The sequence below is a fragment of the Eubalaena glacialis genome, chromosome 19 (genome assembly GCF_028564815.1).
Source record: "Eubalaena glacialis isolate mEubGla1 chromosome 19, mEubGla1.1.hap2.+ XY, whole genome shotgun sequence".
NCBI lineage: Eukaryota > Metazoa > Chordata > Mammalia > Artiodactyla > Balaenidae > Eubalaena > Eubalaena glacialis.
Window position 1 is genome coordinate 12,086,112 of NC_083734.1, and position 23,227 is coordinate 12,109,338.

The 23,227-nt window shown below is 40.7% G+C and overlaps 1 protein-coding gene across 7 annotated transcripts in view; it reads right to left on the reverse strand.

Annotated features, from left to right (window-relative positions):
- KIAA0753 (KIAA0753 ortholog) overlaps window positions 1-23,227 on the reverse strand; it is a 60,262-nt gene that overhangs the window by 11,909 nt on the left and 25,126 nt on the right. For 6 of the 7 annotated variants that reach the window (XM_061175019.1, XM_061175020.1, XM_061175021.1 and 3 more), the window contains 7 exons: window positions 18,568-18,803; window positions 17,107-17,273; window positions 14,947-15,066; window positions 10,117-10,195; window positions 8,986-9,069; window positions 5,937-6,122; window positions 4,741-4,822 (listed from right to left, as the gene is read on the reverse strand). In XM_061175019.1, the coding sequence (XP_061031002.1) occupies window positions 4,741-4,822; window positions 5,937-6,122; window positions 8,986-9,069; window positions 10,117-10,195; window positions 14,947-15,066; window positions 17,107-17,273; window positions 18,568-18,803 (954 nt within the window). Of the gene's footprint in view, window positions 1-4,740; window positions 4,823-5,936; window positions 6,123-8,985; window positions 9,070-10,116; window positions 10,196-13,428; window positions 13,519-13,764; window positions 13,855-14,946; window positions 15,067-17,106; window positions 17,274-18,567; window positions 18,804-23,227 lie in introns of all 7 variants that reach the window. The other variant, XM_061175024.1, reaches the window with a different exon arrangement.

Below are 23,227 nucleotides of genomic sequence, written 5' to 3' on the forward strand. Positions count from 1 at the left end.
CAACTAGAGAGCCCACGCGCCACAACTAGAGAGAAGCTTGCGCACCGCAGCAAGGAGCCCACATGCTGCAACAGAAGATCCCGCATGCCGCAACTAAGACCCGATGCAGCCAAAAAATACATAAATAAATAATATTAAGGGGACTGTCCTTAAAAAATAAAAGTTACCAAGAAACAAACCAATGAGGAGTCAGTTTTAAGAAATAAAGAACTTGTTTAAAAGCTTCTGTCAGCTCTTTGGAAGACTCTTGGAAGAGGTCTGTGCAAAGCCAGGTTCCATTAGGATCCAGCCCCCATTCCAAGGAGTCTTAAGCAGTTGGGTTTGTTTTTTAACCTTTAAATGATTTGATTAGTGGAGAAGGAAAAAAACCACTCACACCTGAACACTTAATTAGCTGATTTAATTTGTCTCTGGGCTTCACTGGAAAAATCTGCATGATGATAGTCAAAACATTAACTTATTAACTATACCTTGCAGGCTTGACAGCTCTTTTGAGTTTTGGATTATTTATCATTTTAAATGCATTTCAAATGTAGAATTCCACTACTGGGCATATACCCAGAGAAAATGATAATTCAAAAAGACACATGCACCCCAATGTTCATTGCAGCACTATTTACAATAGCCAGGTCATGGAAGCAACCTAAATGCCCATCAACAGATGAATGGATAAAGAAGACGTGGTACATATATACAATGGAATATTACTCAGCCATAAAAAGGAATGAAATTGGGTCATTTGTAGAGATGTGGATGGACCTAGAGACTGTCATACAGACTGAAGTAAGTCAGAAAGAGAAAAACAAATATCATATATTAACGCATTTATGTGGAATCTAGAAAAATGGTACAGATGAACCGGTTTGCAAGGCAGAAATAGAGACACAGATGTAGAGAACAAACGTATGGACACCAAGGGGGGAAAGCGGGGTGGGGGGGATGAATTGGGAGATTGGGATTGACATATATATACTAATATGTATAAAATAGGTAACTAATAAAAAAATGTAGAATCTCTGACTCGCATATTTATATGCTTATGATTTTTTTATGCTCAGAAATACTGCATAAGTCAGTTTTTGTAAAAATATTACTGAGAGTACAATCAATTTTCAATTGATTTCAGAAAAGAGAAGATAAGAGATATAGATTCGACACTGCACAATTCAAAAATCACTTTAAATTTGGTTTTTGTGATGCAACTGAACATACAATCAGAACAATTAGAAACAGAGGGTTCTTATGAGGATTTCATGATTCTGGATTTAAAGTGTCCAAAAATTCATTTCAGTTCCTGGTGTTCTACAGAGCTCCTTTTAAATGCATACCTAGACTCTAGCAGAGTCAGAGATAGTGACTAACAATTTAAATTGTCCTTGAAAGAGAGAACACCGAGTCCTTGGTAAGGCTGTCTTCTGCATGATGCAACCTGACTGTGGCCATTGGCCAAACCATCAGTGAAACAGTCGCCCTTCAACATTTCCCTCTCCTCTGCTTCCTTACGAAAAGATGCCCACTGATTCACTAAGCAATGATTAGAAGGGTCCTCCCTGTGCCAGGCCCATGCTAGGTACCGTTGGGACACAACTGAATATGACAAAACTCTCTGGCCTCAAAGATTCTGTGGCTTCTTTGGGAGAGATAAAGAGCTCTAACAGGGCAGGACATGCCAAAAGTCTATGGGAGTTCACAGGAAGGGAGCAAAGTTCCAGCCCAGGAAAGCCAGGAAAAGCACTGCCGAGTAGGATCACGCGAGCCGGGCCTCGAAGAATGGTTCAACTGTCATGTGAGGATGAAAATGGGAGCTGGAGTAGGGCTAGGGGAAAGAGCGGACGACATGAACAAAGAATAGCGCTGGAAAAATTACAGAAGACAAAAGGAACAAATTTGTATTTTGTTTAGATGGCTCATCTTTCTGTCAAAATTTGACACGGAGAATACTTTTCCTAAGACAATACCCCAAACTCATACTCTAAAAAAAGTACATATACATAAGCTGCTGTTGTAAACCTTCTATATCCACAATTTCCTTTACTTCCCTTAATACTCATAGTACTGAAATTCCTTTAGAGGTAATGTTTAACCACATTTTATTTTCCTCCTTTCATTGAGTAAAGTAATAACTGATAAGCATGTGTCAAAGAGAATTTGAGTAACACTTCCCAGCCCAAATTGTGATAGTAGCCTAGCAACTGCAGCCAAAACGCAAATGTATGAATTTTTTAAAGTGGAAGAGAAAAGTGAAAGTCTTTTCAACAAACAGAGCAAGAACAAGTGGATATCCATTAGTGGGAAAAAAAAGAACCTCAACCTCTACCTCAAACCACAGGCAAACTTTTATTCAAGATGGATCATAGGCTTACACATAAAAGCTAAAACCATAAAGCTTCTAGAGGAAAACAAGAGCCTCTCTTCTCAACTTGGGAGTAGGCAAAGGTTTATTAGATCAGAGAAAGCAAAAACTATACAAGAAAAAATGGATAGGTTAGACTTTATCAAAATTTAAAATGTCTGCTCATAATAAAACACATTTGAGAAAATAAATACGTGAGCTATACATGGGGAAGAATGTTTGCAGATATTCGCTGGAGGAGATTAGTGACTGCTGGGATGAGGGGAGGGAGAATGAGGGGTGATGCTACTGGATGCAGGGCTTCTTTTCAGTGATGAAAATGTTCTGGAATTAGCAATGACATCTGCACAATTCTGTAAATATACTAAAAGTTACTGAACTCTTTAAAAGGGTGAATTTTATGGTATGTGAATTACATCCAATAAAGCTGTTTTGAAAACAAACAAACTATATATATATATATGACAAAGAACTCAAACCCAAAATGCATAAAGAATTCTTACAACTCAAAAATAAAAAGACAATCCAATTTTTTAAAATGTACAAAAGATTTGGACACTTCACAAAGGAAGATATACAAATGACTAATAATTACTTGAAAATGTTCTAAACATCATTATTCACCAAGGAAATGAAATTAAAGCCATAAAGAGATATTGCTACAGGCCCACCAGAATGGTTACAATGAAAAAGACTGACAATTCAAATATTGGCAAAGATCTCTAGCAACAGGAACTCAATGTAGATGGGAGTGTAAAACGGTACAGCCACTTTGGGGAAAGGTTTAGCAGTTTTTTGTAAAGTTAAACATGTACCTATCCCATAATCTGGCAAGTCTACTCAGGTGTTTATCCAAGAAAAATGAAAACTTATGTCCATACAAAGACTATACATGAATACACCCATAGCAGATGTATTTCTAATAGCCCCAAACTAGAAACAACCAAATGCAGGTCTACAGGCAAATGGATAAACTAGATGTGGTACATGCGTACAATGGAATACTACTCAGCAACAAAAGGGAATGAACACTGATACAAAGTGTGGTAGGCTGCACACTGGCTCCACATTCTATTCCCTGGAACCTGTTAATGTCCCCTCTATGGCAAGAGGGACTTTAAGGATCTTGAGATGCGGAGAGTAACCTGGATCACTGGGGTGGCCCCTAAATGTAATCAACATGTTCTTATAACAGGCAGGCAGAGGAAGATTTGACTCAGAAGAGGAGAAGGCAATGTGACAACAGAAGCAGGGTGAAGTAATATGGCTGCAAGCCAAGGACTGCAGGCAGCCTTAGAAGCTGGAAGAAGGAACCAGCCCTGCCACCACCTTGATTTTAGCCCTTTAAGACTCACTTCAGACTTCTGACCTCCAGGAACTGTAAGAGAAAAAATTTGTTTTAAACTGCTAAATTTGTGCTTTAACTTGTTACAAACTTGTTACTGTGGCAATAGGAAACAAGTAATAGATAAATTTATAAAATATCATGCTAAATGAAAGAAGCCTTAGACAAAAGAGTAAATACATGTATGATTCCATTTATACGAAATTCTAAAACAGGCAAAACTAATCTATAGTTAAAAAAAAAAAAAAGCACAGTGGTTGCCTGGGTGGTGGGGAGCTGACTGGGAAGGAGCACAGGGGAACTCTCTGTGGTGATGAGAAGCTCTGTTTTGAAAGGAGTGTTGGGTAACAAAGGTATGCCCGTCTGTCAAAACCCATCAAATAACACAGTTAAGATCTGTGCATTTTATTATATGTGAATTTTATCTCAAAAGGAAAAAGAGGGCTTCCCTGGTGGCGCAGTGGTTGAGAATCTGCCTGCCAGTGCAGGAGACACAGGTTCGAGTCCTGGTCTGGGAAGATCCCACATGCCGCAGAGCAACTGGGCCCGTGAGCCACAACTACTGAGCCTGCGCGTCTGGAGCCTGTGCTCCGCAACAAAAGAGGCCGCGATTGTGAGAGGCCCAGCACACCGCGATGAAGAGTGGCCCCCGCTCGCCGCAACTAGAGAAAGCCCTCGCACAGAAATGAAGACCCAACACAGCCAAAAATAAATAAATAAATAAATAAATAAATTTATTTTAAAAAAAGGAAAAAGAGCCATAAATAAATATTAAGCTCTAGTTAGTGATACAAATGTTGAAATATTTCAGATAAGATGTACTGATGTCTTCAAATTACTCTGAAATGCATCCAAAAATAAGATGGATTGATGGATGCACAGAGGATAAGTAGACATATGATAAAGCAAACACAGCAACATTTTAATTGTAGAATCTAGAAGATGCATATATGGGTGTCCACTGCAGAATTTTTTTAACTTGTCTGTATGTTTGAAATTTTTCAGAATACAATGTCGAGGGAAAAAGTGGGGAAACACTCACCATTTTTTTCTTCCTGCATCCAAAGATGAGGATCAGTATATACAATTTTATTATATCTTTGGCGAACCGTCTCCTGGTATTTCTTTAAAAAAAAAAAAAAGTATAATTTACGAGGAAAAAAATTAGTTCCATTACAAACCAGAGACTAGTACAGCAGACATTTGCTATAGACACGTTGCCAGAAACAGGCATCTCCCAGGGCCAGGAAGTGATTAGTTTATGAGATGAAATGTAAAAGAAAATGAAGCAGTTAATCTAATTAATCTAATCTAGACCAGCACTGCCCACTAGAACTTGAAGTGATGATGGAAATGTTCTATTTTTGCCGTGTCCAATATACCAGCTACTATTGACCACTGAAATGTGAGTAATGTATTTAATCTTAATTAATTTACATTTAAATGGCCATCTGTGGCTAGAGACTACCATTTTGGACCCTTCAGGTCTAGACAGTTACAAGGGGAAATCAGTTACAAGACTAGGATAAACCACACATTTTTAAATTTTCAAAAACCAACTAAAAGTTGCCTTCCCTATAATGTTTCTGTTTAGCAGCAAAGCCAAAATGAGATTTCATCACGGTGGAGTTAAAAAGAAAATGCTGGACTAGGAGTCAGGAGACCTGGATTCTCAGCCCACCTCTGGTGGGAATTTTTGTGTGACCTTGGCCACGTCACTTACTCCCTTATTGGGTCTCAATTTCCTGCTCAGAACAATCCAGGGGTTGGCTTGAGTAATGTCTGAGGTCTAAAATTCTCTGAGAAAAGCGTTCTAAAGTAGTATCATGGGAATTAGAGAAGGTAAAGTTAACTGTGATTTGCCAGGATCCCATGCTAGCAGAGCAGAAGAGGCAACTGAACAGCATTTACAAGCTGAGGGATGAAGAAGTTAAGTTTTTGGTCGCATCTGTGGGCCTGGGCTCCGGTCCAGTGTCTTTCGTATCCCATACCAACGATGAGTTATGTGTCAGCTAGGGTGCTGATACTTCATACCTCATTTTGTCCTTAAAAGCACCCTACTTATTAGAGAGGGCACGGGACTTTACCAAGGCCGTACACTGGGCTGGCGGCCGAGCTGGGATTTAAACTCAGCACCAGGTGACTCTGAAGTTCTAAGCTACAGAGCCATGAGGAGGAGCTGCACTCGGCAGAAGTCAGCCGCCAGCCGCCGACCAGAGCTGGCAGGCCCGGCCTTACTTCCATTTCCTCCATGCGGAGCATCATGGCCTCCAGACGTGGGCTGTCCTCGCTGTCCCCCCAGGTGGCTAAGGCCTCAGGCTCCGAGATCTTAGAGTGAGTCATAGCCCAGAGCTCGTGAGCGGCATCTTCCAAAAAATCATCCAGCTGATGAATGCTACTGGATTCACAATCAATAGCTGTAGCCTGCAAAACAAGGGAAGGGGATGGAAAGGCAATATAAAGATAACAGAGATCTTAAAGATTAATGCTAATCATAATAAACCAACCACGCAGTGATCCAACACGCAGAGTTTCTACACTAAATCTAACCTCTCCTAAGTCAGTAAACATCAAGAGCAGTGACATCAGGACAATTTCTACCACAGTCATTTAAACAGTAACATCAACTGAGGAGTACCATTACTGTCCATGGGAATTATCTTTATTACCTGTTTTGCCAGTTGGTAAAGCAAATATATTCCTTGTGCTATACTCAGAAGAATGTCCAATATTTCACATGTCACATACTACAGAGGACATACCTACAGTATTCTCTTTTTGGTTCAGTGCTTTGTAAAAACATCTGTTCATGACATCACAAAAGTTCATGATTCTTGTCTTTGCTTGAGACTTTCTACCTATAACCTGGAAGAGCTTTACCAGCCTTTCTTGACCTTGTATTCTTTACATTCACTTTACAGCTTGCAAAGCATTTTTATATGTGTTGTTATTTCTTTTGATCCTAATATACATCTATAATCTGCTCTGAAAGAGGCTTTTACAAAGAATGTCTGCTGGGGGAATAATCGTATCAGGCTCTGGAATGAGACATTCCTGGGACTAAATCTTGGTTCTGCCTACTGGTATGCCTCCAAGTGTGGGCATGTTTACTTAACCTCTCTGGGCCTCAACCCTCTGGTCTGTAACATGGAAATAATAATCCTATATTTCAGAGTTGTAAGGATTACATGAGCATTTGCACATTGGAACACTTACAATGGTGGCTGGCACGAAGAACAGTTACCGCCATAGTAATTTTTAAAACCTTTTAACGGTTCACGGAAGAAAATATATTAATGGCCAATCAAAATATAAAGAAATGCTCAACCTTAACCAAAGTTAAAGAAATAAATATCAGTTGAATAACCAATACAATAAAATCAACAAAAAAATCTAGAGACAACTAAACCAGTAATACAGGTCTGGTTAAGATGTGTTTATTTATATTTTCATTCTTAATATTTAAAGAATTGAATATCAAGAATACTATGAGATGAGAGATAAGGAAGGTCCCAATATGCTGGTATGGAAAGATCACCAAAATATAAAGAAAGAAGCTGGATACAGAAGAGCATATGGTATCCGTTTGTGGGGAGCTTTTACTTTTTACATTACACTTTTTCTGAATCGTTTGCATTTTTAGCCATGTGCATATACAACTTTTAATTTAAAAAAAAAACAAACACACTTTGGAAAAATGTATTTCACATACAAGTTCAGTTAATGACAATAGCAGCAGCAGGAGACAAATATGTTATGATGGCACCCTTCCAAAAACTTTTTCCTGATATCAGGGATCATCTTGTCTGCAAGTAAAACTACCAAGAGCTTCAGTTTACTTGCAAAGCGCAGCAAACGTCTTCTCCATTTGAGAGATGAGAATTCTGGGAATATGTGTTCAAGGTCCCACAGCTCTTTTATAAGTTAACACAGCAAAATAACTCTTTTTACTTCATCATGCCAACTTCAATGAGTTTGTTTTTATTCAGTTATTTATAAAAACTGACTCCTGATGGTGCTGCCTGGGAAATTCTTTGCAGTGATGCTGATGTTTAACAGCAGCCCAGAATACTGAATACTGGATAGAGTTACTTTTCTTTTGCAAGAAATTGTATTAAAGCCCATTTAATGTCTACAGAATGATTCTTATATATAAGGCTGATCATTTCTGGTAATATTCAAACATGTCTACTTCACTGACAGCATTTATGACCACTTCATATTTCTGTCATATTAATATGCCTTTTGGAGCTGCCTCCCTTGATGAGAGGCTAGTCTCATTTTTTGCTAGGGAAAAAGGTATTTGGTGGCTCTGCTGCACAAAGCATCCAGCCATAGCACGCCCAGTCTGTACGAGTCAGAGGTAGGCTTCCAGCTTCCGGTCTCAGAAGCCTCACCTCACGTGAGATTCTGTCACAAAATATTGGTACAATAAAATTACAATTGCAAAAATTATGAAAATACACCAAAACTAAACTATTGCTTAATAAATTAGAACAGGGATACAGTCTCAAAATCTACTTTCTTCCCGTTCCTAAGGTTGGGCTGGTGGAACTTCATTCCAACTTCCTTCTAACTCTGAGACCTTCACCCTTGCTCTGCCCTTTACTTGCTTTGAGCGTGTAAAGCAGTAATTTCTTTCCAACCTCCACAAAGACCCACTAGAGGCAGCCTGCACCTCCCCCTCCCTACGCCGAGGCAGGGTGGGAACATTCCCACAAATGCTGAACACAAGTCCTCTGGAGGAAGAGCCCAAGGGTGGACAACCACATGATATGTTTTCATTTTTCTCAAATGTTATCATTTGTTCCTGAGCCACCTCTTCTCTCTGCCAGGCCAGGTACTGGTCATTATTAGGCACTTAAAACTTGCTTGCCTAACAATAAATATTAGGCCCTCAGTATAAAGGAAATTAGGCCAGTAATGAGCAAAACTGGGCTGAATCAGAGGAAATGAGGGCAGCCATTCTTCTGCCGCGGGCCATCAACATTCAGGGTCACGCAGTCTACCCACATTCTGTCATCAGGAGGAAAGGAAAAAGTCGCTGACAAAAACCTGTGGCTCTAGAGATTTCTGTGAGCTGTCTGCAAGGCTCATCTAAGTCATAATGCTAAACATACACTGTAAGAATTAATACGCCAAATATGAAAAACAACCTCCACCCTCTGGAGTGGGATAGTCTAGTGTTGGCAGGGCAATCCGCGTATCAGCTTTCCTTACAGCCGAGGACATTATCATGCAGTAATACCAGTGTCAGTCCAGAAGGCCAGCCCCACACAGCACACACCTTCTCTGCAGGCCGGGCTGTTGCTGCCATCACTGAGAGCCGATCCTTCAAATGAGCATCTGCTTCCAGAGAAGAATTGACTCTCTATTAAAACAGACAAGCATGCTCATAAATTATGAAAATTTACAACCCATATTAGTACAAATGAATTTTGCTCCCAGAATGACTTCTGTGTGGAACTGTTCATCAGCTTTAGCTATATTAGGCTTTTTGCGGGAATTCAAAGCACTCTGTCTTCATGAAAATAAATGCCATGTGCTGATCTTGGCTTTCTGCCCCTTTTCTTCCCTCAACTTTGTAAACACTGTCAGAGTAGCTGTGTGGTTTTGGGCAATTACTCAACTTCTCTGTTCCACAGTTTCCTCACTGATAAAATAAGGAGGTTGGACGGTCTGGCCTCTAAGAACCCTCCCAGTTCTATAGTCCTGAGATTTCCATGGACTCTAATAATGATTTAACATTTCTTAGAACAAGAGATACACAAGTTCAGTGGTCTATTCAGGGTCCCAGAATGTCCTTCATTCTATGTAAGATTCTAGTGCTCTTCTGTGGCCTCATCTATTCACACAAACAAGATGATTTCCATTTACGGGGTGGATCTACAGGATCTGGCCATAGCCTTCAGCTCACTGCTTACAGGAGGATGGCACAACCTACTGGTGATGTCTATGCAATTTCATCTTGAAGAAAGTACTGGTTGTGCACAGAAGCTGTCCTAACATCTCTCTCCTTGGGAAAAAGAGAGCAAATCATTCCAAATCACTGAGGTGAAAGAGCACGGGATTAGAGTGGAAGCAGTGAACGGAACACTAGCACCACCAATAGCTCTATTTGGTTAAGAACGTAAATTGCAATAGAAACTCATTCCCCAAACTAAAATCTCACCTTTCTCAAAAGTGGTACTTTCTCTTCCCCCATCTTGTTCCCTTACTCACAATGGAAGACACATCAACAGTGTGGGTGCCCAAAAGGGGCCCCAGCAGCCCTGCACGCACGCTACGAAGCACGGAGCAGCACTGCAGCTTCCAGCTGCCAGACACTCAGCCCTGCAAAGGCTCAGTGTGACCTCTGGAGCAACTCTTTTGATTTGAGAACTTCCAAAAGGCAAGCACATTGGATGAACTAGATTACCTGGGCCTTGACCAGGAGAGGCTTCAAACGCTCCAGAACTGCCTTCTCTACCTTATCCGCTAATTGGGTGGCAGAAACACTATTTAGAAATAAAACTGAAAATTAAAATCAAAAGCAAGAAAATATCCTATTGTGCATATTTATTTACCACCCCAGGCGAAGGAAAACCAAATGATTATAAAAACTGTAGGGCCTTTCTAATTTTCATGGCCATACGAGATCCCTGGGGATCTTGTTAAATGCAGATTCTGATTCAGTTGGTCTGAGGGAGGCCTGAGAGTCTGCATTTCCAACAAGCTTTCAGGTGATGCAATAATGCTGGTCCTGAACCTAACTTTGAGGACAAGGGCTGAGATAACATCTGAAGAAGTATATTAGGCTCTGAATCCATTTTGAAAGAATAATGGCTGCCTTGAAACAACTAAAGAGGGCAGAAGACTCAACAAATGAAACTAATTTTGTTCCCTCCCAAGCCCGACAATAACAGAATTAGACATAAACTCACAAAGACAAGGGGGGATAATGGTGCTGGAAACAGAAGGACAAAAGTGGTAAGTAACTTACTGACCTGAGAAAGCTGAATTCTAGGGTCATAATGAGGAAACCTGAGAACTCACACAATTTGCTCTGCTGACTTAAAGAGGCACAAGACTGGTAGCACCAGGTATGCCTAGGCCTGGGGGTGAGCTGGGAGGAGGTGGCTTAACTATAAAAGGCAAGAGTCAAATGATGTTTGAGAAGTTAGATCCCTAGGTCCCTTTCCCTCCTTCGCACAACTGGACCACTGCCTCTCTCCAACTCTGAGGGAAGTCTGGTTGTTCATTCTCTGGAGGGGCCTCTTGACTCAGGGATGCCAATTACATTGGGACAGTAGGTGCCCTACTGAAAAGAGGGGATTCATGTACGTGAGCTGAATGCTGAGTGGTAAGACTCACCACCCTCCTGCCCAGCTCAGCTCCTAGGACACTGGCATCCAGGTCCTCACCCTCCAGGCAGAAGATCAAAAGACACATCTCTGGATAGTCTGACCTACCCCAAAGGAAAGACCTAAAGACCCACATGAGGGTCCTTAGCCAACAGTCCACCCAGATGACCCTAGAGTAAAGCTCAAGGTCAATAATCCTTTCATCAGAGGGTGCTAGAATAGCCAGATATACATAAGGAAAACAATGAACTTTGATCAGCACCTCATCTCATGCACAGAAATTAATAAAAAATGGATAGCAGACATAAAAATAAAACCTAAAACTATAAAGCATTTAGAAGAAAACACAGAATATCTTTGAGATGTTAGCACTGGCAATGATTACTTATTTCACAAAAGAGACTGCAAAATGAAAAAATTGATAAGCTGATCTTAATCAAAATTTAAAACTTCTAGTCATCAAAAGACCCCATTAAGAAAATATATAGGCAAGCCATAGTATTGTGAGAAAATATCTGCTGCACATATTCTGAAAAGGGCCTCAAATCCAGAAAATATGTTTTAAAACTCTTAAAAATCAATAATTAAAAAAACGATAAAAAATGGGCAAAAGACTTGAATAGACACGTCACAATAAGCACTAAAACAGATCCGCATCATCATTAGACTTCAAGGAAATACAAATTAAAATCCCAACAAGATACCACCACACTCTCACCAGAACGGCTAAAATTAAAAAAAAAAACAACAAAACAAAACCCCAGACGTTACCAAATGTCAGCTAGGATATGGAAAAACTAGAAAGTAACTCCCATACTAACTAAAAATGGAAAATACCCCAAAGGTTAATTCACAGGAGGATGGATAAACAGACTGTGGGATAGTCATGCAATAGAATACTTCTTGGCAATAAAATAGAAAACTATACAAGGCAGCCCGCTGTCCCCCTGACCAGGCTTCTTCCAGAAGTCCACTGCACTTGGTTCACTTCCAGATGCCCCAAATGGGGTAAGCCCTACATTTGCAAGGACTCATTCATGACCTTGCCCACTAACTTCCCAGGATGGGCACCTAAAAACTCCTAGGGAAGTGCAGCCTACTTTCCCTGGGAATCTTCATCTACTACCAGCAGCACTGCCTTTTCCTTGTTTAGCTAGGTTTGGGCTTGCTTCTCAGCTGTCAGGATGAACAATATATGGCTAGCGATACACACTTAGATAACAGATTTATGAATAAGGGTAATGAAAAGATAACACAGGAATCAGGACAGTGGTGAGCTCTGGGGAGAAAGAAGGGGTTGCAACCGAAGAGGGACTCACAGGGAGTTTGAGGGCAGGGGTGCTGACCTATCTCTTGGTTTGGGGTGGTGGTTCACAGTGCTCACCCTCTAAAGAAAGAGCCACAGCCCTTCCAGCCTGGGAGTGAACGTTCTATCGTGACCGGTGACAGCATGCACAGCTGTGTCAACGAGAATTCTGTTCATGTGACTTCAGGGTGAATCATTATCAGAGCTAGAAAAATGAGCCAACTGCAGCAGTATCAACTAAACCTTCTCATGAACTTCTTCGTGCCCGTAGTTAGGTGGTAACACTCTTGGGGGCAAATGGGAGAAGCAACCTCATTCAAAAACCTTAGGCTGCACTCAAGCTAACACGTGAAGCAAAAGTATCCACACAGCCACTCACAAGAGCAGACTGTACGTCAACCTCCTACCCTACCGAGCCAGGAGAAAAGCACCTCTGAGTGCAGTACGAACAAATAGACAGAATACTGATCTTTCAGATAAAACTCCTCCGAAACTATAGATATCATTCAAACTCCACACCAAAGAAATAATTCCTAGCAAAGGTACTGTGTAAAATACACGTAGGCATGTAGATATTCATTCATTCATTCCTTTAGTGAGCTTAGGCCCAAATGGTCCAGCTTGGTGGTGAAACTATCTAGACCAATTAGAATAGGCAAGCATTCACTATCCTTCCTCAGAAGCAAACACATACCTCAGTTTTTTTCCCCCTTATTAATTAATTAATTAATCTATTTATCTATTTATTTATTTATGGCTGCGTTGGGTCTTTGTGGCTGCGCGTGGGCTTTCTCTAGTTGCGGCAAGCAGGGGCTACTCTTCGTTGCGGTGGGCGTGCTTCTCATTGTGGTGGCTTCTCTTGCTGAGGAGCACGGGCTCTAGGTACATGGGCTTCAGTAGTTGTGGCACGCGGGCTCAGTAGTTGTGGCTTGTGGGCTCTAGAGCGCAGGCTCAGTAGTTGTGGCGCATGGGCTTAGTTGCTCCACGGCATGTGGGATCTTCCCGGACCAGGGCTCGAACCCATGTTCCCTGCATTGGCAGGTGGATTCTTAACCACTGTGCCACCAGGGAAGTCCCATGCCTCAGTTTTTGAAGTCTATCCATTTCTTCAGTTTTGAGTTCATTCAATTCCTTTGTTCTTCTGGAAGTTTCAGCATCAAGCCAATTGAGCCTAGAGGAATGGTATCAGAGTCACCCCAACTCTCCTCAAACCAGCCAGGACTCCCTGGGGCTCCAGTCTGGGCTCTAGTGTTGGCTTCTTAGGTGACTTCAAAGTACTTTAAGCAGGCAGATGGTCAATAAACATGAGAAGTGTGACTACACCACTAAACAATCTCAACTAGTTGTGAAAATGACTAGATGATGTAGAACAGCCCTGCTGCTTTGGTTTTTCTCTACCTCAGAAACACACAGTTACCTCTGTTTTTGCATTCTGTCCATTTCTTCGGCTTTTAATTCTTCTAATTCCTTTAATCTTTTGGAAGTTTCAGCATCAAGCCAAGTGAGTCTAGCAGACAGTACAAAAGACTCAGACCAATTCTGCCTTGACCTGCAGGTATCATTACCACATAAAGAGACCAGGAGTCAGGATCCCCCAGAGCACCAATCCTGGCTCCATTAAAGACTCAGGAGGTAACGCAGCCTCTGGGCCAGTAAAGCTCTCCATGTAACGTTTCATGTAAAAAGACATTCACCCGCAAGAGCACTCCTAGTGAGTGTGCAGAGCCACAAAAAAAAATACCCACGAATATTCTCGAGAAAACTAGCCATTGCTGCAATTAGGACTTCTTGCTCAGCTGTAAAACAAAGCTGTTCCTGTATCTTCCAGCTCAGACAAAGAAATGGGCTCCCAGGAGAGCCCTAAAGGCAGAGCAAAGTCAAATAAAAACAGAAAGGAAAAGCTAACTGGGAATAACCTTATTGTATGTGTTAGGGCTTGATGCTTTCAGTTCAGGTTACATGAATAGTATCAAATTATCTAATTATCTAATGGTCCACTTTCACTTTGGCTTCCCCATAATTGCAAGAACAACTCCAGCCAAATGAATGCAGAACAATGTGTTTTCACTGCTCTCTTGTCATGGAATGGCCTCACCTCATCACCCCCTATTTAAAGCCTATTCTTTAAGTCCTAATTGATTTTCCATCTCCCTCCACAAAGCCTAGATCTCTGCAGAGGTGTCCTGTCCCCCTCTGAACTCTCTCAGCTCTTAACTCTTCAGTTCTCAGGGGACATACCATGTTCTATCTTAAATTATAGTCAGTGATATGTCCTCTCCACTGACTATAAATAAGCAGGGGCTGGGATTCTGTCTTTTTTGCCCCCCTTTTTAAAAGTCTCCAGAGAGCTCACAACTGTACCATATACATATACAAAACAAGCAATTGGTAGACAACTGACACATAGGTAATTTTTGAATGAATTAGACAAGGAATAAAACAGGGGTTCACTGTCCGAGCTGCATAATTTGACAGAAAAGTTTAGTAAATTCCATTTTAAATAGCCAACTTTATACATGGGAAAGAGAAGAGTTCGCTTTAGAATCCTCGTGAAAGGGGACCTTTATCTTTCAAAGACTTGACGAACGCCAGCACAAACCTCGCTGCTTCGTGCTCAACAGCACCTCTCAACTGACTTTCCTCTTGAGTATCTTCTTGCTGGAGAGACTGTTCTTTTGCGGCATCTTTGGGGCTAGATTTCACCTTTAGCCAGGCAGCACTGCAAAAAAATGGAAAACTCTACCTTTGTAATCATTCACTCCACATCCAATGACTCGTAAAAGGTGCCAGCTCAGAGAAGACAAGAGCGTTAAATTAATGGTGATCTACAGGATGGGGCTCTGAATTGGAAACTGAATGTAAAGCAGAGTGAGATCTTCCAGGGTTCAGGCTCAGTGTCAAAGGAGAGAAGTCCTCCTTTGCTTCATAGAAGCAATCACTATTTTAAATGAAAAAACAACTGTCAGTTACAGAATAATGGGTGAACCTCAACAAAACCCTGTTTTAATATATAGATTTGGGTCACTAATTACATTCCATGTTACATAGCAACTTTGTGCCTTTATAAGGCCTAATACAGCACTTGGAGCCCGTAAGCCTTATGCCCTCCCCTCCCCCACCGACCACACATACACTCTAGAAGACAGTCCACTGTATATTTGCTGTGCAATATAAACTCCAACCAACTGCTGTTTTTATGAGCTTACAACTGAATTCACATCTCTATACTAACACATATATAAAAATACAGAACTTTTTTTTTTTTTTTTTGGCCACATTGGGTGGCATGCAAGATCCTAGTTCCCCAACCAGGGATCGAACCCATACCCCCTGCAGTGGAAGCACAGAGTCCTAACCACCGGACTGCCAGGGAATTCCCCAAAAACATAGAATTTAGAGCAGAGAAATAAAAGCAAAAAAGCACATACATTGTGAAATCAGAAGACCTGATTTTAGTCCCAGCTCTGCTATATAAGCAAGACATTAGATTCGCTGGACACTGTTTCTTCAGCTTTAAAGTGAGAGTCGAGGAATAAGCATAACCATCCATTCACAATCATTCAGAGTCTTCGGGGACTCCACCCCACCAGGCTTCTCACCGTGTCTCCTGCCCGCCTCTTAAAAGCTGAACCCTTCAAGTCACCTATCTTCTCACTTGTTCTCCTCCCCCCATTACTACTTTTGACTGCCTTCCTTCTACTGTCCTACCTCCTGGCCCTTTCCATTGTGCTTTTGAGAACCACTGTCTCACGGTATACAAGCTCCCCTTCACTTTAAATTTTTTTTTCTATCTATATATATATATATATATTTTTTATAAATTTATTTATTTATTTTTGGCGGCATTGGGTCTTTGTTGCTGCACATGGGCTTTCTGTAGTTGTGGCGAGCGGGGGCTACTCTTCGTTGCAGTGCGCGGGCTTCTCGTTGAGGTGGCTTCTCTTGTTGCAGAGCACGGGCTCTAGGTGCACGGGCTTCAGTAGTTGTGGCGCACAGGCTTAGCTGCTCCGCGGCATGTGGGATCTTCCCTGACCAGGGCTCGAACCCGTGTCCCCTGCATTGGCAGGCGGATTCTTAACCACTGCGCCACCAGGGAAGTCCTCCCCTTCGCTTTTAACCAATTCCCCAAAGACTAACTTCCACCTAACTGGACTCTGCTGCCCCTGAAGGACAATGCCTTCTCCCCAGCTCCGTGGAACGGCGGGTCCTCATTCTCCATGTGCTGTGAGTGAGGGTGACAAGGCAGTAATGTCAGCATTATCCTAACTGTCCCCTGCGGTCAGGAGAGCGTCTATGAGATTTGCATGGTTTTATAATTCATATTGTCTTGACTTGGAATAGGAATTATTTTTAAATATTCATTCACTCAGCAAAAATTTACTAAATGTCTACTAAGATTTACTACATCAGGTACTGTACATTCAGATATAAGAAAGGCACAGTTCCTGGCCTCAAGTAACTAGGATCCACTGGGTGAAGAGACAAGTGAAGGGCAGCCCATGATCCTCCATACGGTGAACATGTCCGCAGGGTACTGGGGTGACCCGTGGGAGTTACTCTACCCATAGCCAGGTAGGAAAGAGGAACCAATAGGCTTCTAGCAAAAAATGTCTCATGTATATATTACTCATCCAAATAAGCTTTTCTCCTTAATGGGAACTAAAGATGCTGCTTTATTTGCTCTAAGGAGTAGGTCACCTTTGATCTGTGGAGGAAAATAAAGTCACATACCCAAATGGTGCCGTGAATTTTTACATACCATTTAGGAGATGCCAGCGGGGATGTGGGGTTTGGAGGTATCCAAGGAGCCCTGTGGTTCTTCACAGGCTGCTGGTTCATTTTTAACCTGGAGGAGACTGTTGTCCGTTGCAACCTGCCTTTGCTGTAACATTGGGGTGGTCTACTTTTTCCAGCTTTGTGGAGTCCCTGCAAGAGATAACTATGAATTATAAAGCCAAACGGATATCAAAGAAACTGGCTGTAACCTCTGGCTTACTGAAGTTTCAAATGGCCCTATGATGTTCATACACCCATTCAGCAAAAACCTAAGTGGAAAGCAGTGTAGCAGAAATTTGGGGAGGGTACAAATTACACTGAAACAACCTTGGTTGTGGGGAGAGGGGTGGAGGCATAAAACTGGAATCCCTGGCTTGGCCGTCTTTATATATACATATACATACATATATATATATATATATATATTTTTTTTTTTTTTTTTTAATAATTTTTCCTAACTAAACAAAAGAGGTAAATTGTAAAACATTCTTGGTTAAAATACATCTCTGAATCTTAGGCTTCCCATCTGTAAAACGGGAGCTAATGTCTTCACGAATTTCTAGAAGATTAAAAGGGCTAATGGAGGAGGAGTACGACGGTGAAGGCAGAAAGGCATACGCCATCTAAATAGAATGACTACTGTAAAACACTGTAGAGGATGAGGCTGCCTCGGAGAAGAGCACCAGGCTGAATTTATACAGGCTGAATCCTGATTTCCCAATGACCCCCCTTAAGAGTTTGTTTGAAAAGGAATAGAGACGATCTTAATCCATGATCTACCAGTAACAGGTGATAACTGCCAATATCCTTTTTCTGGGGTCACCTGACAATATGCAGGTTTGTTACATAAGCCTCTGGACAACCCATCAAATGGGAGTAACTACATTAAGGGTATTTAGACTAGGAGGTGGTCTTGTGGCCAGTTCTCCACTGGTAGGGCCTTAAGTTAAATTTTAGATAGAAGCTTAAAATATAATGTACTTTCAAGCCAGCTGGCTCCCAAAGCCATATTAGAAAGTACTCACCCTAAGATGCCTTTCAATATCAAATATTTATCGATATTTATCTTTAGCAGGAAATCTTAATCCCCTCTAATTTCACACTTCCAAATCAGCAGCAGAAAAAACCTGAATTTCAAAATAGCCTACTCAGTGAAGACCTTGGTATCAAAATAGTTAGGCTCTTACTAAACCAGGACAAGAAAGAATGCCCTGCCCTTAGTAACAGTATTAAAACCTGTTGTTTTTTGTTAAAAAATAAAAACGACCTGGAGCTAAGCTAAGTCAGCTTAGTTTAGATAGTTGGACTCAAGGGCTCTGGCATTCAAATGCCTGAGAACTCAAATCCTAGCTCCACTGCTTACCAGCCTTGGTACCAGCCTTGTGTGACCCTGGACAATGTCGTATTAATACAAATGGGCCAGAAGAAAGGAGTGATTTCATACTTGCTGTAGTCTTGCTGGTGCCGGGGTATCTTTCTTCCTAAAGGGTGGCACATTCTCAGTCACAAGCTTCTTTTTCCCTGCTCTTGTTTTTGCCAGGGCTAATGCCTCTTCTTTGAAGTTCGCATTTTGGTCTACAATAGATGGAGCTTCTTCCGGAAGGATATCCGCAGCTAATACATCAAGCTCGTTTTCCAACCCCTGGGTCACTGGAAGCTCTGTATCAGGTTGATACTTATCTACATGGAGATTTCAGAAGGAAAAACTGAAGGAAATGCTGCTCAAATCAAGTGAGAATGATTATCTAGAGACAGATAAGCTCACAATACCCTGTTAAAAACTGAGGTGTTTTGCTGTCAAAGTTGCTCCTAATCCTATGACTCCTACTGCAGTTCTACAAGCAGAAACCTAAGTGCCATGGCTGACTCCCTGAATCTCACCTCCCACATTTACTTATTCACCCGGTCCCTCAGATCCTAATTCTTAAATATCTCTTGTCCTTCCTTCCCTTCTGCCACTACCCAAGGTCAGGCTTGCAATATCCTGTGACTGTAACAACAGCATCTTCTAACTGACCCCTTCTTTATCTTCCATCACACCTTCTCCTGGCTACCATAATTATTTTTTTCAATGTAAATATTTAAATATCACTTCTCAAAACCTTCAATGGCTCCTAATTTGATACAGAATAAAGTCTGAACTCCATACATGACATACAACCTGCAGTGGAAAAGAAAGTAAAACTGTCTTTATTTGAAGATGAGATATTTCCTACATAGAAAAAAAATCCAAGAGAATCTACAGATAAGCAATTACAACTAAGAATAGAGTTCAGCAAGGTTTCTGGATAAAAGAAGAAAAATATACAAAAGTCAATATCATTCCCACACATCAAAATAACTAATTTGAGAAAATATAAGAGAAAAAATACCCCATTAACGTTAGCAACTAAACTGTAAAGCACTAAGGAAGAAATCTAATGAAAGATGTACAAGACTTTTACAGAAAAAATTCAAAGGTATTTTAAAGGACATGAAAGAAAATCTGGATTAATTGTATTCATGAATGAAAAAATACTGTAAAGCTGTCAATTCTCCCCAAAGTGACCTACAATTTCAAATGCAAGTTCAATTAAAATCCCAACAGATTTTTTTGTGGATCTAAACAGGTTAATGCTAAAATTCTTATGAAGTGTAAAATCCCAAGATAGCCCAGATAATTCTGAAGAACAATAAAGTGGGGAATAGGGCAGGGGTGGGAGTCTTATTTTCCCGGAGATAAAGTGTTCGTGATAAAGCTGTAATAATTAAGGCAGTGTGGGAGTGATACAGGAACAGGCAGAAACCAATGAAGCAGGATGGATATGACAAAGGCAGTATGACGAATCAGTGGATATGAACTGGATTGTTCAATAAATAGTGCTGAAATTATTAGTATCCATAGGTAACAAAATAAAAATTTAACTGTTCAGCGTGAGGATCCTTGCCTCAAACTGAACACTTATATTCTAAATGGAATAAAGACCTAAATGTGAAAGGAAAACTTTAAAGATTTTAGAAGAAAATATAAGAGAATATGATTATGACATCAGGGCAGAAAAGGCTTTCTTAAGGTCAAATATAATGTTAACATATTTAAACTTAATTACATGAAACTACAACTTCCTTTTGACAAAAAGACACCATAAAGTCACAAACAAGCCAGAGTCTGGAAGTAGATCTCTGTAATGCATATAACTAATATAGGCTTCATATCCAGAATATATAAAGAATGCCTAAGAATCTATAAGAAAAACAAACAATCCAATAGAGAAACAGGCAAAGGATAGAAAACGGCAATTTAGAGAGAAAATCTGAACTGTCAATAAAAACATGAAAAGATGATCATCAGTAATCAGAAAAATCGCAATTAAGACAATGAGGTACCATTTCACATCCACCAGATTAGGGGGAAATTTTTAATGTGACAATACCACGTATAAACAAGGATGTAGAAAAACAAGTACTCTTACAAGCTACTAGTGCAGGAGTAAACTGGCACAGCTACTTGAAGACCCACCCACACTGTCACCCAGCAGTTTCACTCCTGGGCACAGACTCAGCCTAGAGGAACCCTCACGCTTACACAGGAAGACATGAACACAGATACTCACTTCATCAGTGTTCGTAACAGCAAAAAAATGGAAACGACCCAAATGTCCATCAATAAGAACTGAGAATAAACTATGGTATATTCATACAAGGGAAACCTATCCAGTGGTTAAATTAATAAATTAGAATTCATGTTAAATACGAACAAGTCTTACAAACGTTAAGTGGAGGGGAAAGCAAACTGCAAATGTTGCATTTGTAAGATATCACTGACATGAAACACAGAGCATATGAAACAATACTTTATATTGTTTATGGATAGAGACATAAGCAGTACAAGTATAAAAACAGGGCAGGTCCATATTATAATAACAAAAGTAACCTCTGGTGAGGGAGGGAGGGGTATAGAATGGGGAGAGAAATATAAAAGGCACTTCAACTGTAGCTGTCATATTCTATTTCCAAAAAAGATTCTGAAGCAAATAAAACAAAAATGTTAAAGTTTGTTAAATCTGGCTAGTAGATATACAGGTATTTATTATTTTCATTCTTTTTCTATATGTTTTAAATATTTCATAATAAAAGGAAAACTACATTTAGACTACTTTAACTACTTTAAGAGTAGTCTAAACTACATTTAGACTACTTTAATCTGGCCAAAGGCCAGATTCTTCTTGCATCACTTTTTTAATCTGGTACTTTTCAAGGTCATGGAAGTTACGCAGCAAGGATACATAAATTGGAAGGAAAGAATGCTTAGACTAAATCCTCAGTCTAAAACTTATTTATTAATCCCCAAGTTTACATATAGCAAGGCAACTCTGACCTCTAGGTCCTGATGCCTTTTCAGTTCTGATTTGCATAAATCAACTGCAAATGTAGTACAGGTTCCAGGGGCAGCTGAGTTTGAGGACATTGCTGGTGATGGGGAGGGAACCAGCATCCTTACATCTGACAAGTTATACTAATGCAATCAACCACTGCAAGAACATTTCAGAAGCCGCTAAAGAAACATGCCAGCCAACAATTACATAAATCACAAGATCAAATCAGGCTCGCACATATATCCCAACTGAAAAGACGGGGTTTTCCACCCAAGTGGCTCCCTATGACTCTTAGGGGTGGGGGGGCGGGCGTTGGGAACAGGAGACCTTAGGAACTCAGAATGGAGGAATTAGGTAGAGTGAGATCTAAAACAGAAACAGAAACTGCAACCTTCTGAAATTCAGATTATAAAGACCAAAAAAATACCAGTAAAATAAATAAAAATAAGAGGGCTACCATATCTTTCCCCATGAGCAACTGTATTAAATTTGCAAAGTAGCTAACCATAATATCTCAATTTGTAATGATAATAACGACAGTGATTTTATGATCAGCCCTGACATCTGCACACTTTTTCAGTTTCTAACACAATTCACATTCACATTTGAGGCTCACCATGACACACAGAGCAGGTGGGGCAACGATTACTATGATTTTTCAGATGAGGAAGTAACAGTTAAGTGCTTTACTCAAGGTCACAAGGTCAGCAAGCAGCAGAGTCACATCTTCTGACTCTCTCAGTCCAGGGCAAGGCCCATTCATTCTGCCCTGTCAGGAACTACAAGCTGTTCCACACAAACACATTTTCCAGATAACTGAAGCTCACTTAATTCTTGATGAATTATCTAATTTGCTACTTACAACAACTAAGTCAGTTACATCGGATAAGGACCACAGGCGTACCTGAGAGATCTTGTGGGTTCGGTTCCAGACCACCAAAATAGAGCAAATATCACAATAAAGCGAGTCACACAAATGTTTTGGTTTCCCAGTGCACATAAAAGTTATGTTTACACTATGTAGTATGTAGTCGATTAAGTGTGCAATAGCCTTACGTCTTTAAAAAATGTATACACCTTAATTAAAAAATACTGTATCACTAAAAAATGCTAACCATCACCTGACAATGCAGGGTTGCCACAAACCTTCAATTTGTAAAAAGCACAGTATCTGTGAAGCGCAATAAAGTGAAGCACAAAAGAATAAGGTATGCCTGTATTATCCCCAGTCACAGATGGAAAAAATGAAGGTTCAGAGAGATTAAGTCATCAACCCAGGATCACAAACTGGCGGAGCTGGGACTAGAGTGAGGTCTTTCTGGTCCCCGTTTTTCCCACGGTGGTCTGTCTTCCTGCTTTCCCACATTGGTGCCTACAGTGAGTTTTATATTAGCAGGTTTCCCAACTTCTCTCTCTGAATCTGGTCCTCATCTTTCACAACTCAGTTATGGGTGCCTCTCATCTTTAATTCATTTAGGGAACACATCTCTGTGTGCAGGCCTGGAAGGTTCTCCACATCCCCTCCAGAGTATCATAAATGAGCACCCAGGACTCAGGTTACTGTGATTTGCTGCTCAGAGGCCTTTTCTTGTTCTATTTCACTTCTTCACAGTCACTCATTTAAATGCCTAACTATGTGTCGGCCTTGGGGCTACCACAGAGGATACAGCGGCAAATAGACATCACACCTGTCCTGAGGGAAAGGCTGGCAAAGGCAGCCTTCCGGTTAGAAGGAAGGTGCTATATTAG